This window comes from Pinus tabuliformis, chromosome 4_1, assembly GCF_031772625.1.
Source record: "Pinus tabuliformis cultivar Carrire ecotype Pingquan chromosome 4_1, CPIR1, whole genome shotgun sequence".
In the NCBI taxonomy this organism is placed as follows: Eukaryota; Viridiplantae; Streptophyta; class Pinopsida; order Pinales; family Pinaceae; genus Pinus; species Pinus tabuliformis.
Window position 1 is genome coordinate 587,773,229 of NC_142303.1, and position 20,643 is coordinate 587,793,871.

A 20,643-nucleotide genomic window follows, 5' to 3' on the forward strand; every position below is an offset into this window, starting at 1 on the left:
TAAGATCGAATTGGACCTGGACAATCTATTGGATGAAAGAAACTTAGGATTCATATCCCAGGAGGACAAGAATAAGCTAGTGGATCTGGAGAAACAAAAGAATATCATCCTAAAAGGGAGGGATGAATCACTCAGGCTACGCAGTAGAGCCATCTGGTTGAAAGCGGGAGATGAAAACTCAAGATTCTTTCACAATTTCGCGAAGGGGAGGAAGGTGGCAAACACCATTTGGAATCTTCCTTTGCCTGAGGGAGGCATGGCAGATACATTCAATAAACTTTCGAACCTGGGGACATCTCACTTCAGAAATCTTTACAAAAATCCGGCAGGCACAAATCTTGCAGAAATTATCAATGTGGCTGGTCACTTCCCCTGGTTTATTGAGGTGGATGATGTAGATGATCTAGAAGCTCCTGTTACGATGGCTGAACTAGAAAGCACGATTAAATGGTTCAAAAAGGAGAAGAGCCCAGGCCCTGACGGCTGGACAATCGAGTTCTATGCAGCTTTCTTTGAACTTCTTGGTGAGGACATTCTTAAGGTGGTAGAAGAAAGCCGTTCTACTGGAAGCATATATCATGCCATCAACACCACCTTCATTGCTCTTATTCCCAAAACTGATCATCCTTCCTCATTTGATGAATTTCGCCCCATTTCCCTCTGTAATGTGCTCTACAAGATCATTTCTAAGATCATTGCAAATCGGATTAAACCCATTCTATTGCGGCATATATCTCCCCAACAATTTGCTTTCTTAGAAAACCGGCAAATCCATGAAGCCATTGGCTCGGCTCAAGAGGCTATTCACTCCATTTGGACCAAACGCCTCCGATGCATTCTGCTGAAGATCGACCTGTCCAAAGCTTTTGACTGGGTTAGTTGGCTGTATATCAAAATGATCCTCATCCATACTGGTTTTCCCATCCCTTTCATCAATTGGACCATGGCCTGCATAACCTCCCCCACATTTAGCATCTTGATTAATGGATCCGCCTCCCATTTCTTCCATTCTGAACGAGGGCTTCGTCAGGGATGCCCTCTCTCGCCTTTACTTTTCCTCTTGGTCATTGAAGCACTCAGCAGACTTCTCATCTCGGCCAGAAGGGAAGGAGCCATCAGGGGTCTTAAAATAATAGATATTTGCTACCTCACCCATCTCCTATTTGTAGATGATGTCCTTATATTGCTGGATGGCAGCATACATGATTCTACTGCATTCGCTCGCATCTTATCTCTCTTCTCCAAGGCCACGGGTATGGTAGTAAACGATGCAAAATCCTCTATCACTATGACAGGCACTTCTGTAAATGAATCACACATCGCTAGAACGGCTTTCCCTTACAGTACTCAGCCACTGGATCGGGGGCTCAAATACTTGGGATATTGGCTTAAGCCGACCTGTCAAAAAATAGCGGATTGGGTTTGGTTAGTATCTAAGATCGAGAAGAGGCTGTCATGCTGGAGCCACAGATACCTCTCTAGGGCGGGAAGATTAATTCTCATAAAATCTGTCCTCGAAGCTACCCCTGTATTTTGGATGGCTATGGCATGGATCCCCCGTAACATCCTAGCAAAATTGCAGCAACTCTGTAACAGATATCTATGGGCTGGGAGCCAAGACAAACGTACTTTTGCTTGGATTGGGTGGCACAAGATTGCTATACCAAAAAAATGGGGCGGCTGGGGTTTAAAGGAACTCCCGTCATTTGCAAAGGCTCTAGCTGGAAAGATGGGATGGGCGCTACTGACTTCTCAAAGTCTATGGTCCTCGATCTCATACCACAAATACATTTGGCCTCTAACCATACTTGACTGGGCTAGACTTCCGAATTGGAATAAAACTGGCATATCCTCGGTTTGGAAGGCTCTTCTTCACTCACTCCCTCTCATCAGAGATAACTTGGTATGGCGAATCAAAGCTGGTACCAAAGTCAGAATCGGGCTTGATCCTTGGTCCGGATGTGGTGGTCGACACTTGCTCCCTCAAGATCTCATCGACTTCCTCTCGACCCACAACATTAAGGTCTTAGCACAGATCGCGGATCCGGATCGTTCAGATATGTTCCAACAGGCATGGAAATCCGCAATTCAATTGAATATCCCTCAGAGATGGCATGAGACGTGGGGCAAATACAGAGAGGCTTTATTGGAAGCGCATATTCATATCACAGAGGGCACTGATGAACTTATTTGGCACATAGCAGAACACGGTGTTTATACACCCAAGGAAGGATATTTACACCTAATTGAGGGCAAAAAACAACCCGACTGTGCTAGCTGGTGGCAGAACATCTGGAAATTATCCGCATCTCCTCGATCTAGATTGTTCAACTGGTGCATATTGCGGAATAAAATCCCCACAGGTGACCAGCTCATGAAACGGGGGTTTCATGGACCCAGCTGGTGCGTATTGTGTAAAGCCGAATCGGAAACCATTGACCATTTATTTTTACAGTGTCAGGCATCTAAATCCGTTTGGAGCAACATTAAGACACACATACAATATGCAGGCGAATGGACTGGTCCGGATGTGATACAGGCATGGACGGAATGGACTAAGAACAACTGTGGGACGAAACTGATAAACCTGCCCATCATTGTTAATTGGGCAATATGGAAATCTCGTAACATTTGCATCTTTGAAAACAAGCCCATTCTCTGGCCCTTGTTGGAGGCACACATCATTGCTGCGATTACAGAACTGCCCGATCCACCTCCTAATCGAACTCGCATGCCTGGTCCGCCACCTCCCATTGACTCCACAATGCCTTGGGCATTTTTCGATGGCGCTGCTAACACAAACAGCTGTGGTGGAGGATTTATCCTCCACATAAATGAACATCATCAGTTCAGAATCAAAGCCGGCCTAGGAGCTGGGACAAACAATTTCGCCGAGCTCATCACCCTACGCCACCTTCTCCATTTCGCACTGAGACACCATTGTGCTAATATCAACATCTATGGGGATTCACAGCTCATCATTAGTTGGATAAATGGCAATGCATTGTGTCACATGCACTCACTCAGCACTATCTTACATGATGCACTTGATCTCAAATTAGCATTTAACCATATATCCATCTCTCACATTTACAGGGAGCATAATAGGAGTGCCGACAAGCTTTCCAAGGAGGCAGCGCTGATGGACAGAGGCACATGGGAAATAAAAGAAATCAACAATCTTCAGGAGCAGACTTTTTACCACCGGCCTTATATAGATCCAGAGTACCCAACTCTGGATCAGCGTGCAGCATCTTAGCTGATATATTATATTTAGTAGACAGAAAACAGACATAGACTGTTATTTTTTGTAACTTATATAGAAATTTTTGATGACAAAAACTCACTGATAGTACACTGACAAGCATACCCTGCGTGGTAGTGCAATATAAGAATGGAACTGAACATCATGTCAAAACTGACTCTCATGTAAATCTGATTATCAATGAAATATACTGATTTTTCCAGGGGAAAAAAAATATATATATATATATATATATATATATATATATATATATATATTGAATATGTATTATAGAGATTTATTTATCTCAATGACAACTTGAGATTCTTATCCCAGGCTACATACGATTTCAGTGTATATAAATGAAAAATTAATAGATCAATTTAATCTTAATTTTGACGGATTTGATTATCTATTCTTGCTCACTCTATGCTATTCTTCCCCACTCTATGCCTTAGAGCGTTTCCTTTGCAACATAAGGTGCAAATGCTAGTTTATCCCACATCCTATTATTTAATCGTATTGTTGGAAGAGAATTAGAATTATTGTTATTTTTTTATTATTTGAATTCCTTGGTTTTAATTTCACATTCTACAATTTAGACTGTGGCCAAAACTATTGCGATAATATAATGTGCTTTTGGTCTATTAACATGTACATTTTCTTTGTTTTATGAAACTTTCACCATGTAGATATTGTTTTTCTTTGAAGATAAATGAAGCCAAAGTATGGAGTGATAAGGTTTTCATGAGTAGGGGATAACAAAATTGTTTAAAAAGATGTGCCTATTTATGTTGGTTAATGTAAGGCTTTTTTACTTGGGTTTTAGTTTTAGTTTTATTGGTGATTGTTAATTTATGCTTTTTTAACTCTAGAATTTTCTATGCATATTTTTAGAAAATATGGAATTCATTTTTATTTTAGTATAATGTGCTTTTGGTGTATAAACATGTACATTTTCTTTACCTAGTTTTATGAACCTAAGTACAAAGGGAAAAGTATGCATCTTCACCCTATGCCCTTTATATAAATATACAATTTCACTTTGTTTTTATTTTGTTTATAATATTTCTTTAAAAGGTAGATATTGTTTTTCTGTGAGGATAAATGAAGCCAAAGTGTGGAGTGGGAATTGTTTAAAAGGATGGGCATTCTTTTTGGGTTTTAGTTTTATAGGCAATTGTTAATTTATTTTATTTTAATTGTGAAATTTGTTATTTGAAGATAGATAAAAATAAATAAAAATAAAAATATGTGGTGATTATTATGTTTATGGAGAATTTTTCGAGAGAAATGAACCATGAGAGTGTCAAGAGAATTGAACTTTGTGATCTTTCAATGGTAAAAATGTTTTAATTACAAGAATCGACCAATTGAACTAATCTTCACAGCGCAACATAAAAATTTTAGTATTTATTGTTATTTTTTTTAATAATTTTGTAAAGCAAATAATATAGTAATTATGTTTTGTTGTGATTTGACAATTTGTATGCATTTTAAAATAATACAAATTACAATTTTATTGAAAAAATATAAATAATAAATTTAAAAATAATGAGTCATCTTTTGAATCACTATTAAAACATATAAAGTATATCCTCATAATTCATATAAGTTTTTTTGAAATCATCATTAAAACATTATAAAGTATATAGTCACAATTCAAATAAGTTATATATATATATATATATATATACATATACATATATTCTTTAAATTATATTTTTGGATGGATAAGTGGATACAATATCTTAACAATCTCGTTTTGAAACTTGGGTTATGTAAATTACATAACTTACTAGCAATTGTCCCAAAAGGTACAAAGAGAGGCCGATAGGATTATTAAATTAGAATTGTTGAATTTTTCTAGAAGAGGTGTTGGTTCAAGCCTAATGGATGAGCAATTTGAGCTAGCTAAAGGCCTTCTAATTACACTATTGTTTGGGTCTTGAAGTCTGGATGAGCAATAAAAATGCTTAAAAGATAAGATGAAGTTTGTAAAGTAAACACGAGATTTGAGATCTTAAGTCATTGCTAGAATTAAGACGACATATAATTCACAATATTAAAACAATCAAAATGCATCCACCTCAAATACAAATAAAACATCACCTTTGCAAAATAATACCACCAGTAAACAATTCAGGCAGGATTGCTTAAATGTTTAAAAATGTATTAATTTGTGTATTAAGGATTAAAAGCAAATCACAGTTACCGATATGATTATAACAATTAGAGGAAAAATTATTAAATCCCAACAATGAATAACTATTATCTCTTACCACATTTAGGCTTTTCAGTTCTATTAAATACTATGGAAACATATTAATTAATTTAATAGCTTCCATTGTGTGATGGTATACTAACGACAAGGTAATTCCATCATAGAATATAAGACATAGGATCTTCCAAACAAATTTAAAAAGGTCGGTAATACTATTTATGAACCAATTGATAACTTGTGTTTTTTACAATTACCTTAACCAGTGGTCTGTCCATGGTCACAATTACAAAATATTCAAGTCAGTATCATCCCCTTTGTTAAGATCACTTTCTTTCTCAGATAGTACTCCCTTTGTGAGGATACAGTCTCCATCTTCATCCTAAACCATTACTAATTTTCTGTAAGTAACATAGGTATCAGACTCAGTTGCAAATCAAAAACTTTCTGGGTAGATTACATGATGCTCATAATTTTAGGAGTATGGGAATAAAATATATACAGAGCTAATGGATGAAAGATAGATTTTGGAATGATAGGGCTTGGAATAAGTGAGAAATAATCCTTCCAAGGGCTTCATCGCGATAATGGGAAGATGGTTTATAAACATACATTTCCGTCTTCTTGACATAACATCTGTAAAGGATGTGACAGGAAACTTCTCCCTCATTCCCCTATGTCAACATAGTTGCAAGCAGTGAGATATTCAACAGACAATTACACTTCATGATCCGCCTTTGTTGCTTAACAATAGAATAACTCTTAGTGAGACCATTTCATTAATTTAACTTAAGACCATGGGGATATTTGAATTATAAATCAGGGAATTTGCAAATATTGTTTAACAAGTTTCGGAATCCAATTTAATACAAAATTTAAATAGCAAACTTGAACTACTTTTGTAATTGGAAGCCAGGCTTTTTAGAAGATATAGCAGAAATTCATTACAATTGCTAATAGCAACTTAATAGAAATATTTGCATTTAAGCAAATAACGAGAATATCTTGTGCGGACTAAAAAGCAGGAAGGAATTCTGGTTACACATATATTATCATAGAAATCTCAAGTTGTTTAAGTGTTCATGTATGAGTTTACCATGCCCTGTTCTTAATAAATTGAATTGGATATTCACGCTTACCTGAGTAAATGTGAGATATATGAAACTGGATTTAGGCTTTTCAGTTGTATTAAATACTATGGAAGCATATTAATTAATTTAACAGTTTCCACTGTGTGATGGTATATGAACGACAAGGTAATTCCATCATAGAATATAAGACATAGGATCTTCCAAACAAATTTAAAAAGGTCGGTAATACCATTTATGGACCAATTGATAACTTGTGTTTTTTACAATTACCTTAACCAATGGTCTGTCAATGGTCACAATTACAAAATATTCAAGTCAGTATCATTCCCTTTGTTAAGATCACTTCTTTCTCAGATAGTACTCCCTTTGTGAGGATACAGTCTCCATATTCATTCTAAACCATTACTAATTTTTTGTAAGTAAGATAGGTATCAGATTCAATTGCAAATCAAAAACTTTCTGGGTAGATTACATGATGGTCACAATTTTAGGAGTATGGGAGTAAAATATATACAGAGCTGATGGATGAAAGATAGATTTTGGAATGATAGGGCTTGGAATAAGTGAGAAGGAATCCTTCCAATGGCTTCATCGCGATGATGGGAAGATGGTTTATAAACATACATTTCCCTTTTCTTGACATAACATATGTAAAGGATGTGACAGGAAACTTCTCCCTCATTCCCCTATGTCAACATAGTTGCAAGCAGCGAGATATGTCAACTGTGTTATGATGTTAACAGCCGTAGAGTAGTGCCGCAAAAACTCAGCGGTTACAATGAATTCTTACAGTATGCCACTGCATAGCAATTTGCAGTACAGCTGTTTTTCATGCCACATAATCAGTGCTAAGGCAACCTTACAAGTGGTAAAGAGGGATACATGAATCTGAACATTTGAGAATATCAAAGATGAGATCTACATGAACTTGCAGAAGGACTGTTTTAATGTAGAATAAGGCTTGATATTTGAATAGAGGAATTAATAAGACCTGAAGACTGTCATTGGAGCCTACGTAGTACTGATCAACGGTCTTAAGCCACCCCACGTCGTCGTGTGTATGGGGGACCAAATGCACATTAAGCTTGCCTTCCACAGGCCCAGCTGTTGTATTGTAGTGAACATACACACCATTAATCCCATGCTGGGATAACAATACTGAGCTTACCAGTAACAAAACCAGTGCCCTTAATGCAATAATCATTCTGGTTTCAGAAACAAAATGGCTAAAAGCATGTTAAATTCAGCAAGAAAACTGATCATTCTGTACATAATTTGCTATATGATCTACCTATTTACAATGCTACACATATCCTTTCATCCCCCACTGAACGTAAAAGCACCAGATGCATTTCACAGACACAAAGGCCAAAACATGTCAAACTCAAACCAGAGAACTGATCCTTCAATCTATAAAAGATCCTTTCTATTTATTTACATGGCTGGAACGTAATAGATCTCTGACATTTTCCAGATTAGGCCTGCATGCATGCACGTTGAGAACATTATTTACTGTACAAATTGTAGATACCCATCATATCACATTTTGACAGTTACAGCCAGTCAAGCAAACGATGGGTTTTCCTGCATATATTCTCCTCTTAGTCCACATCAATAGTGCAGAGATCTGCCATAGAGAGGTCCCAGGTTCGCCTCAAGCAGTTTGATAGACATTACAAAGTTACAGATGCCCGAAGTATCACTCACCAAATAGTTGATCATCTCTTTAGAACAGAGGAGCAGTAAGTATAAATGGACATGAGAAGCCCAGCACTGAACATCTTTACCTTGAAGATCTAGCCTCAAAAAGGGAAATAAAAACCCTCTGTTTATTCTTTTTTACCTGTCCACCACAATCAATTTCTTGCCTGACAACTTAGAATCCGAACCAGAGATGCAGCAAAGCAGCTTTACAACGTTGGTATGCCTAATCTTTCCTAGAAGCTCTATCTCTGCTTGAAATCTCTTTTCTTGGACAGATCGTGGGTTCTCGTTATTCCAGATCCTTTTCACAGCAACAATATTACCATTTTCCAGTGCCACCTTGTAGACTTTGCCAGCATGTCCACTTCCAATAACATGATACTCTGTCAATCCATTTAGAATGTCTGACACTTCAAAGTCAACCATGTGAAAGGATGTGAGTTTCCAAGACTCTGTACTTGTGTTAACCTGCACGAAAATCTTGTGTCTCTTATGGAGGAAACCTATACCAATCAAGCAGACTACTATGGCCACAACAATAACCGAAATCAATACCCTATGTCTATATGCCAGATTATTGTAACCAACAGGGACAGAGCCAGACAAGTGGTTGCCAGACACATTAAGAAAGCTCAACTTGAGGTTATCTAATTCAAGGGGTATTTCCCCTGAAAGCAAATTGTTTGAGAGGTTAAGGCTGTTAAGAACAGGCAACAGCCCAAGTGACGCAGTAATTGATCATGTGATCTTGTTGTTGGCAAGGTTAAGCTGAGAAAGACCTTTCCATGATATTATCGTTCTTGGAAGCTCCCCATGCAACATATTGTGATAAAGAGAAAGCCACGACAGTGAGGATAAGTTAGTAAGTTCCACTAGGATAGTCCCTGATATATTGTTGTGACTGGTCAGAAACTTGTTGAGAGTCCACAATTGTCCAATGCCAGAGGGAATACTTCAGCTGATTTGATTAATGCGTGTGTAAACTAAAATGGTAGAACGTAAAAGTAGGGTATTGGTCTGTAGTAGGCTCTTGATCTAGTCTAAAAACTGTATGCATATTCGTTGCACAGACAAGATTCCTTTGTGATTTCAGAAATGGAATTATTTACATGCCGTACATGCAAGATTTGGTTGCAGAACTATTTCAAACCAAGTGTTTAGCCATAAAATACCAAAATGCATATATGTATACTACAAGGAAAAGGAAAACGCCCAACCTATTTACTGATTACATTCACAGCCATACAAAACTCTGTGGAGAATATAACCACTGTAAATTATGAAGAGAAATTTAAACACTGTAATTCCATGAATTGCATAAATAGATCTTAACAAAACGAGAACAAAACAACAGAGTTTGGTACTAATATTATTTATATGATTTTTTTAATGGATAAAGTATATAGCTATTCAAATCTATCCAGGTATAATTTGAATTTGATGTTTACTGGATATTCACATTTTGATTTAAATCTCTCCCTGTATAATTTGAATTTGATGCTTATTAGATATTCACATTTTGATTTTGAGATGAAAAGTTTGCAACAACTACTGGAAAATTTTATATCAACCTAATTTATTTGAAAAAAAACAATAACTAAAAACCCTCCATATTAGAACAACATTACTCAATATAGATTTCAATATGAAAGAAACAAATAATAAACACTTACAAATTTTGTATCAAAAATATTTATTTAAAATAATAAAAGTACAATAGCTAAATATCTTCATCTACAAATAACTACTGAAGGTAGATATCAATATACCACATGAATGAGAAGGAAACCAGTACTGAAAATACAGATGGGTTTTCAGAATTGTATTGAAGAGCCCCTCTCTAACCTAAATAATAGCAATGAGGGTGGGGTTTCTTTTGGAGGATGTGATTGAAGTTTATATCCATGGACAGTTCACTCCAGGAATGGATAGTCTGTGTAGCCAACTACAGGATCAGGTATGTAAAAAGTGTTCCTGTTGTATTTGTTGAGAGGGGCATTTAACTCGAATCTTCTAGGCAAATCTGGGTTGGCCAGAAAAATTCGACCGTAAACTACAAGATCAGCCTTGCTGCTTGCAATTGCTGCATTTCCATCTTCTCTGTCATAACCCCCTGCAACCAAGAATGACCCCTTGAACGCCTTCCTCATTGGAAGCAGACTCTTGTTTGTTGCAACAGGTTCAAATGAAGTTACCAGTCTGGGCTCTACATAGTGGGCATACAGGATATTGTATTTATTTAAGGCTTCAGCCATGTAAAGCACCAGCGCCTCAGGATCTTAGTCACTGGATTCTAGATATTGTGCAAATGGAGAGAGCCGTATTCCCACTCGCTCTGCTCCAATTTCATTTGCCACTGCTTCAACAACCTCCAGAGGAAACCTGCACCGGTTCTCAAGTGTCCCACCATACTGATCTGCTCTGTTATTAATGTTGTCTTTCATAAATTGATCAAGAAGGTATCCATGAGCACCATGAATTTCCACACCATCAAAACCTGCCACAATGTCATCAAAACTATGAATGGAAAAATACCACACTTCCCTATTTATTTGCCTTCCGAGGAAGAAAACAGCCCTGTGACCTATTAAGAAAATATTCGAATTCTTTCTTGGGTAAAGATTTTTCCTACAGCCTGTGTACTATGTGTGCAAATATCTAAATGCCAAATTTGCGATTTATTAAAGAACATTCACCTGCTTTAATAGCATTTCTGGCAGCAAGACGAAAGTCATTAATAATCCGAGGAATCTCCTCTGTTTTTAGAGCTCGAGGAGTGGAATAATTTGCAACATCTTTGCCGTTGGGTAACAAAATCTGTCCCGATATTTTTCTATCTGTTGATGAAATGGGAGCCTGGCCATTGGGTTGATAATCTGCATTTCATAGACCCACTCAGCCATTTCTATTCAAAGAAACTGACAACAATTGTTCAAAAAAACTGATCTAATGCAAATTTATTAGGGCAAGAATTAAGAGTTGTCGCTACCCAATTTTCATTATGAGATGCCATGGCCAAATGAACCCCAACATACAGTGCTATTATTAATATAGTGGGAATCATGCTTTGGAAACAAATCAACAGAACTCACTCCACACAGATCTGTCAAGTGGGTACATGAAAGGAATTAATGGATAGCAATGTAATGCAGAGCATAGATACTTACCCACATGGGAAGCCCTTCCAGTGTGCCAAATCTGACAGAAGAAAATGCCCCCTTTCTCATGGACGCCATTGACAATGGGTTTCCAGGCTTGCACCTGCTCCTCGGTCCAAATTCCAGGCGCATCTGGGTACCTGTTAGTTACACACCTCATCATGGTCATCATCATTTGGAATCGTTGGAATCTGTTCCACTGCTTCAAACCCTAATAAACCAAGCCTCAAATTCTAGAGCTCGATGCACTGTTCTTTACACAACGACAGCTCATGAGACCTGTTCACCGCTATCCACAGCTCAATACGAAGAACATCATAAATAATAGGCAATCTGATCCACTGCCGTGAACCCTAATCCACAATACCTCAAACTCTACAGCCCGAGTCAATGCTCGTTTTCAAAAACACAAAAACATTATTGCAGAGGGCGTGGAAGAGAACCTGCAGAGCACAAAACAGACAAATATGGTCGAAGAAAGCAGGAGTAATTTGTAACGATTTGTTCAGGAATTACAGGAATTTGTAACAAATTTGCGGATATTTCTGCCGGCTTCATGCAGTGGGTGAAGATTCGAGCCCACCATCATTATGGAGAGAGGCGTTGGCATAACAGTTTTCAGTTGAGGTTTAGAACTCGCACCAGCGGCAAAATTCTCGGTTAAGACCATGACAATTAATTGAAGAAGATGTTGAATGCCTGCTAAATGTACACGCCAGGTGTCAACATCTGAAAGAAAAGGACGACGAAGGGACGACTGTCCACGTGTCAGCACGAGAGACAAAGGAACGACGAAAGTCTGTTCCAAAGGAAGGCCTATTAGCCTAAAAATCAAATTTTGCTAGATTTCAAATGAATCCACCTTTAAATATACTTTAAAAAATGACCAGAGTAAGAATAAGATTAGTGATATTTTATAATATTTATAATTAAAACTAACTAAAGATGTATATTGATTTTTATTTCTATTATAACTAACATTTTTTTAATTTAAAGGTTATTTAATTTTTATTTTGAAAAAAATACATGTCAATTCCTCATGGATCACAAAAAAGATCACATATCATCTTCATACTAAGATGTAAAATACATCTCTCCACACAATCAATGCTTAAATTGTTTAGATTTATTTAAAATCACCATTAAAACACTAAAATATATAAAATCATAAATCATATAACCAATTCATAAATTTTATGCATTTAGGATTCTGTGATCCATAATGAATTAAGCAAAATCTTTAGGTAAAATTTTTTTACAACACATTTCGAACCAACAAATGTAGTTAATCATCAAAACTAGATTGTTTAGACTTCTTTAAAATCACCATTAAAACACTAAAATACATCAAATCATAATTCATATAATTTCTTCACATCATATAAATATATTCCTAAAATATTTATTATATTTTAATGCCGTAACCAATTTTATTAAAACATTTTTAATATAAAACTATATTCATAATAGGTTTATTATACGCTTTAATGCATAACCAAATTTCTTAAAACACTTAAAACATTTTTAAGGGAATTTTATGAGGTTTAATGTTATTTTTTTGGTAAAGCAATGGTGTTCACCATTCAAGCATTCTAAACCATAAGAACACAAATCATATAATTTTTGTGCATCAAATAAATCATTTCAAGGTGTTTATCATACACTTCAGTGCAAAACCAATATTCTTAAAGCACTTTTAAAGGAATTCGATGAGGCTTAGTATTTTTTATTTTTTTTTATAGTGTACATAATTGTTTTACAGGAAAAAAATAATATAATTTTATTTATATAAAAATAATAAAATTACATTTGGTATATATGAGAAAATCTTCGCTATGTAAGTAGAATAATGCATTTTAGAGAAAGAAATAAGAACAATTTTAATATGATGGTAACACATAAATATATTTCCAAAAACCAAAAGAAGTATAAACAAATTATGAGAGAATAAACCAAAATCAAAACATGAAAGAAGAGAAATCACCACAAACTCATATATACATAAAAAAACTCAAAAAAAACATCGGATTTCAAAACATATATATTGATCTAGAGGATATATAATAACTGTAGAAAAGTGCAAGAAACAAAGTTTGGAAAAAATGGATCATGTAGTCCAAAAAAACTGGCATTGAATGTTTCAAAAGTTGGTCTTTCAGTTCTGATGGAAATTTTACACAAAAATGTTCTAAGTCGTTGTAAAGATACACTTAATGAGTTCAACATGTCACATGTGTCAATTAAATCCAAGTGAGAAGGGTGATAATATTTCTCCCTAACACCCGAGCAACATCCAATTGACAAAGTTGTTAATAGTGTGAATACAAGTACTTAGTTAATAAGAGATATGGTCCATTTTATTTGTAATGCAAGAGTATACCTAATTAATAAGAGATATTGTCCATTTTGTTTTTAATGCAAGAGTATACCTACTTAATGTTAGGATATTCCGACACATAGGATATAGTTAAGTTCAACTTGGTCTAGTATAGAGTTAGGTAAAGTGTGTTTCTTTACCGTTGTACATTTTGTAACTTACAATCCGACGGTCACGATATGTAGTGATCCGACGGTTCACTCTCACCTCGGTATTACCGACACTTGATCCGTGGCTTGACACCCGATTGGTCCATGAGTTCTATTTAAAGCGCATGGAGGGTCATTGTTCGGGTAATCCGTGCATGAGAGAAGCTTATGTAAATTTTCATTCTTTGATTAATAAATTGCCTGTAGTACCCACGTTGGGACAGGCCGTAGACTGTTTCCCTCCTTGCACTTTGAGGGTTTTAACCACGTCAAAAATACTGGTGTATTGATTTGAGATCTGGTTGCGAGCGGTGTCCTTTTGGTGTTCTTTCTGAGGAACTTACCCTGTAAATTCCTACATGGTATCAGAGCTATTTGAGGGCCGCGTCCGTTGGTGATCCAAATCTGAAGCCAGTAGAACTGCATGCGGCCGTCGTTTCCTAGATCTGCTGTTTCTAACTGCTTTCGGGCCGAGAGGACTGCTCTGTTGCGTTCGGAGCATCTGTTCCAGTGAGGAACCCTTTTCGTTTCACGCGAAAAGGTTTCCGGTAGCCCTAGCTGCGTCATTTTTCAGATCGGGAGGTATACAATGTTTTTTTTGCAGTTTACTGTTATTTTCTCTCTGCTTATTTCGGTCTCAGTTTATTTAGCTTTTTTTTTAAGCGGATCTATACCTTTCATTTCTGCGTATGCTCTTTGCCTTGCGACTCTGTGCGATCTGGGCAAATCAGAAACAGAAAGGAATGATTTTTCTCATACGTATGCTCTTTTCCCTGCACCTTAATGTGATCTCGGAAAATCAGAAACATTGAGAAAAATATTTAGTTTTTCGGCTAAAGCTAACTTTGAGATTTTTTTTAAAATTTCTAATTTTTTGGCTAAAGCTAACTTCGAGCCGCAATGTTCGTTTTTCTTTGCATATTCGTGTTGGGTTTTGTGTTTTGTGTTTTGTAGGGAAAAAGAGCTTTTTCAAGGCAAGCACGCAAACCAAGGCCCCCCTCTCTCTCTCTCTCTCAAATTTTTTGTATAGATCAATTGGTTCAAAGCTATTTTAAGAGAGTAGAGGTCTTGGGTTCAAGTCTCCATTTTGTGGGAGCGGATTTTTTCATTCCCGCACATTCGCGCACTTTGTCGGCAACTTCAACAATTTTTTTTCAAAAAGCCATAACTTCTTCATCCGGAAGCTTTTTTCAGAGCCGTTTTTTTTAAAACCGCCTATTTTTTCGAGATCTATCCATTGGAACACTTACTTTCAGCATCTTTAGCTTCAGTTTTTTTTAAAATGGAAAGTCCATGCCAAGTTATTCTTGACAGCACTAATACTTCCAATGGGTAGCCTACATGGAAGATTTACTTAGAAGTAAAGGTCTCTTCAGAATAGCCACAGACCAAGAGAAGAAACCAAAAGATGAAGACAATGTTGCAAAATGGGAAAATAGACAAGATCAAGCACGTGGTTTAATAGGGATGTCTATTTCTCCTGATCTTAGATTCCACATTGCAGACCTTGGACTCCTCATGAAGCATTAGAAAAACTCGCTAAAGTTTTTGGGATTAAAAATGAAATTAGAGCCCATCAACTTGAAAATGAGTTGCTTACTTTGGATCCTAATAATTTTTCTTGCATTGAAGATTTTTTGTCCAAATTCAAGACCCTTAGATATCTCTTGGAAGGTGTTAAAGTTAAGAAAGAAGATGGTAACCTTATTTATTCCATCCTTACTAAGTTGGGACCAGCCTACTCTGTATTTGTTTCCACTTTCCATTCTACAAGGGAAGCTTTCATTTGTCAAGGAAAAGACTACAAGGCCCCTTCCTTTGACTCCTTTTGTGATTCCTTAATAAGAGAACAAGAAAAACTCTTACACCTTGGTCTTCTTAATCTTGGAAACTCTTCCACGAAAGCGTTAGCCGCCCAGCAGCAACCAAATTCAAAGAATCCTAAGAAGTCATATCCTCAAAAGAATGGTCCTAAACCATCTCAGCCTCAAAATGAAAGATCATTTCAGCAAAATGATAAGACCAATAAAAACAAATGGAAGAAGACTGATAGACATTGTAACTTTTGTAATCGAGATGGCCACTTAGAATCTAAATGCTTTAAGAAGATGGAAGCCTTGGAAGCCGCAATGAAGAAACATAACATCCATGTGGAGCCTACTTCAACTTCAACTTCCGGAATGGCACTTTCTGCATGTCATTGTCAATCATCTCAGTCTGGTTATGCATTAAATGTATCTTCTTCTTCTTCTCATTCTCATGAGTGGCTCATTGATTCTGGAGCCTCTTGTCACATGGCCAAAAACCAAGCCATGTTTTCTTCTTTAAATGATTGTAACACCAAAAATATATATGTTGGTGATGATAGATCTCTTAATGTTGTAGGGACTGGAACTGTTCATCTAGACAATGGTCAGTTTAATGATGTATTATGTGTTCCAACCTTATCCTGCAACCTTCTATCTGTCTATCAGATAACTCATTCAGGTGAAGGTAAAATTGTTGAATTTTCACCTCATGATGTTGTAATCAAGGATCTAAAAGATCCTAAACAGATTCTAGCTACTGGTCTTGCTGATGATTCCAAAAGGTTGTATAAGTTTCACAACTTTGGGTCATCAAATCTTCCCTCAGTATTTGTTGCTCATAATGATGAAGTGAGCAAACTTTGGCATGAGCGATTTGGTCACTTAAACTATCGCTCCCTTCAGCATCTATGTAAAGAAAATATGGTGACAGGTCTTCCTATGGTATCTTGTAGAGATGGTTTTGTTCCGGATGTGTACTCGGAAAACATCATTGGGACAGTTTTGACAAACGTGCCTCTTGGCACGCCTCAGCCCCTTTACAGCTTGTGCACAGTGATTTATGTGGTCCTCTTCCTGTTGCTTCATTCTCTGGCTGCAAGTACTTCTTAACTTTCATTGATGATTTCTCCAGACGCACTTGGGTATACTTCTTAAAACTCAAGAGCGAAGTATTTAACACCTTTTTGGCCTTCAAAGCCTTTGTTGAAAAACAATCTGGACATCAAATTCTTAAGATAAGAACTGATAATGGTGGAGAATATGTTAAAAACACATTCATCAACTTTTGCACCGAAAATGGAATTCAAATGCAACATACTGTTCCATACACTCCACAACAAAATGGTGTAGCTGAAAGGAAAAATCGCACCTTAAAGGAAATGGCTAATTGTATGCTACAATCTAAAGGACTCAGTCTTAGTTTTTGGGCCGAAGCAATTAATTGTGCAAATTATATAATCAATCGCACTCCTACTAAGGTTCTAGAGAATATCACTCCAGAAGAAGCTTGGAGTTCCATTAAACCAGATGTAAGTCACTTTCGTGTGTTTGGAAGTGAAGCATGGGCCCATATTCCAGATGAAAAGCATAAAGCTTTAGAACCTAAGAGTGAGAAATGTACTTTTGTTGGATATTCTGAAGATGTAAAGGGTTATAGACTTATTCCATTTAAGTCCAAAAATGTTATCATTAGAAGAGATGTAAAATTTGATGAAAATAAATCGGCCTGCGAGCCTAGTCCGGCGGATGTGCCACCTCTTCCTATCTCTTCTACTTTTGAAAACATTTCTTCTTCAGATGATGAAAGCGAGGATGATAATCCTCCCCCACCTTCTCAGGATCCTCAACTCCCACGATGGGTCCGTGCTACTCGGGATGCAGCAGGTGATCTTGCCGGTGATCCTACAGATCAGCGACGTACACGTTCTCAGTTTGAAAGAGCCTCTTCTTTACTGGCTCAAGCTCCAGTAAATCATGATCCTGACACTTTTGCAGAAGCTTCAGGCCATCCACATTGGGAAGCAGCTATGAATGAAGAATATCATTCATTGATGACAAATGATACATGGGATCTTGTTCCTCTACCAAAGGGACGCAAACTTGTTAGATGTAAATGGGTTTACAGAACCAAGTATGGACCAGATGGGAAAGTTGATAAACATAAAGCTCGTCTCGTTGCGAAGGGCTTTTCACAGGTTGAAGGCATTGACTACACTGAAACCTTCTCCCCTGTTGCCAAAATGAACTCTATCCGCCTTGTTCTTTCCCTTGCTGCCTCTTTAAAATGGGAAGTCCATCAGATGGATGTTAAATCTGCCTTCTTGCATGGGGACTTGCAGGAAGAAATCTATATGGAACAACCCATTGGCTTCATACAAACAGACTCCAGCCTTGTTTGTCGACTTAAGAAATCCCTTTATGGCCTCAAGCAAGCTCCTCGGGCTTGGTATGCCAAAATGGATAGCTTTCTTTTAGAATCTGGCTTTTCTAGGTGTCATTCTGACAATACTGTCTACACCAAGAAAGTGGGCAACTCTCTTATCATCCTTGTTCTTTATGTTGATGATCTTATTCTTACTGGTAGTGATCCCAACCTTATAAACCATGTGAAGTCTAGCCTTAAAAAGAAATTTGAAATGACAGACTTAGGACACTTACACTATTTTCTCGGTCTTCAAGTCTTGTAATCCCAGGAGGGTATTTTCCTTTCCCAGTCCAAATATGCTTGTGATATTCTTCGTCATTTTCACATGGAAGACTGTAAGCCAACCCCTTCTCCCTTTTAGTCTGGAGTCAAACTTTCAGTCTCTTGTACTTCTCCTGAAGTTCATGCTACCTTATACCGTCAACTTGTCGGAAAACTCTTGTATTTAACCCACACTCGTCCTGATCTTTCCTTTGCTGTTGGCCTTGTTGCTCGTTTTATGCAAAACCCCCGTGAAAGTCATTGGAAAGCAGCTAAAAGAATACTTCGTTATGTTCGAGGTCCAGTACAGTTTGGGATTCATTACAGTGCCAAAGCAGCTCCTCTGTTAGTTGGTTTCACTGATTCTGATTGGGCTGGTGACCCTGATGATCGGAAGTCTACTGCCGGTTATGTCTTCACTCTTGGTTCAGGACCTATTACATGGGCTTGTAAGAAACAGGCTGCCATTTCTCTTTCGTCAACAGAAGCAGAGTATCATGGTGCTGTGGAAGCTAGTAAGGAAGCCTTGTGGCTTCGTCAGATCCTATCAGAGTTTGGCTTTGAGCAGCAGCATCCAACCACACTTTGGTGTGATAATCAAAGTGCCATTCAGCTATGCAAAGATCCAATCCAGCATCAGCGCAGCAAACACATTGAACTACACATGCACTTCATCAGAAAGCTCATTCATGACCATGTTCTTGAAGTGCAATATTGTCCAACAGATGATCAGGTTGCAGACATCTTCACAAAGGCTCTCACAGAGGCGAAGTTCACTAAACTTCGATATATGCTTGGAGTTCAGGAAGTTGTCACTAAGGGGGGATAGGCTCTAGTGCCTCCTTCCTTCTCCTATTGTGTCATATTTGTAAATCCTTCAATCTTATCCCAAGTTGTTCTTAAGGGGGGATGTTAGGATATTCCGACACACAGGATATAATTAAGTTCAACTTGGTCTAGTATAGAGTTAGGTTAGAATTAGGTAAAGTGTGTTTCTTTACCGTTGTACATTTTGTAACTTACAATCCGACGGTCACGATATGTAGTGATCCGACGGTTCACTCTCACCTCGGTATTACCGACACTTGATCCGTGGCTTGACACCCGATTGGTCCATGAGTTCTATTTAAAGCGCATGGAGGGTCATTGTTCGGGTAATCCATGCATGAGAGAAGCTTATGTAAATTTTCATTCTTTGATTAATAAATTGCCTGTAGTACCCACGTTGGGACAGGCCGTGGACTGCTTCCCTCCTTGCACTTTGAGGGTTTTAACCACGTCAAAAATACTGGAGTATTGATTTGAGATCTGGTTGTGAGCAGTGTCCTTTTGGTGTTCTTTCTGAGGAACTTACCCTGTAAATTCCTACACTTAATAAGATATTATCTCCATTTATTTTTAAGACAAGACTGTACCTAATTAATAATTATATTTAATGCAATAGTGTGCCTAATTAAAAAGAAATATTGTCCATTTTATTTTTAAGGCAAGAGTAAATCTAGTTATGTAGAAGCTTAAGGTTTTATCAACATAGAGCTAAATGTCATTACAAATATATTATTAAGAGCTCAACATGTCACTTGCCAAAATTGAACTTGGGTGGAGAGGTGTTGTAGCGGATACAACCACCCTCCAAAATTTTGGCCTGCACCCAATTTCGGAGCCTCCCTTGAGAGTTTCACTTGATGACAGCACACACTCAGGTTCACTCAGTGAGCTCGTGTGAGTCTTCGCACCCATCTTGCTTGATCATTTCACCCAAATTTTTGCACATTGATGTCAAACTCATTCTTGCGACCATGTTCTGGTTATACTCAAAATCTTCGCTTCATGTATACTTGTTGTGTTCGCTATGAAAACATCTGTTGCACTCACACACAAAGTCACATTCACTATTGCGCAAGCATCGTCTCGGTCGACCAACAATCAATCACAAGTGTCGCACTTGTCGCTTACACCGTCTGTCAGTCATGTTGAGCACATGTGTCTAGATGGTTTGAGTCGTCTCGTTGTCAAGTCATGTAAGTGTGTGTTTGCAAGATCACGTATGCATCTTTTGCTCGTTCACACACTTAGTCACTTTGTTGAAATTATAATGACCAGATTCCCCTTTGACAGCCGGACCATCACCCCGCCATCGTCTCGATCGACTATCACCCAAAATAGCGCAGAAGCACCAAGCAAGCCATTTCAAGTTGCGTTGTC

General features: G+C 37.4%; 1 protein-coding gene and 1 pseudogene across 1 annotated transcript; both read right to left on the reverse strand.

Annotated features, from left to right (window-relative positions):
* Window positions 1-9,936: 9,936 nt before the first annotated feature.
* LOC149177332 (12-oxophytodienoate reductase 1-like) lies at window positions 9,937-12,111 on the reverse strand. The gene is made up of 3 exons (XM_089420094.1): window positions 11,428-12,111; window positions 10,957-11,136; window positions 9,937-10,757 (listed from the first exon to the last, which is right to left on the reverse strand). The coding sequence occupies exons 1-3, from the start codon at window positions 11,591-11,593 to the stop codon at window positions 10,540-10,542; spliced, it is 564 nt and encodes a 187-aa protein (XP_089276220.1). The 5' UTR covers window positions 11,594-12,111; the 3' UTR covers window positions 9,937-10,539.
* On the reverse strand, window positions 10,174-10,515 carry LOC149177333 (12-oxophytodienoate reductase 1 pseudogene; annotated as a pseudogene).
* Window positions 12,112-20,643: the final 8,532 nt, after the last annotated feature.

Excerpts from the sequence above, each read along its gene's own strand:
- LOC149177332 (XM_089420094.1), bottom strand. The coding sequence starts at position 11,593 with ATGATGATGACCATGATGAGGTGTGTAACTAACAGGTACCCAGATGCG. Across the intron at positions 11,137-11,427 it reads TGGAAGGGCTTCCCATGTGG|ATTATCAACCCAATGGCCAG; the intron begins GTAAGTATCTAT and ends TATGAAATGCAG. Across the intron at positions 10,758-10,956 it reads CAGAAATGCTATTAAAGCAG|GTTTTGATGGTGTGGAAATT; the intron begins GTGAATGTTCTT and ends ACATTGTGGCAG.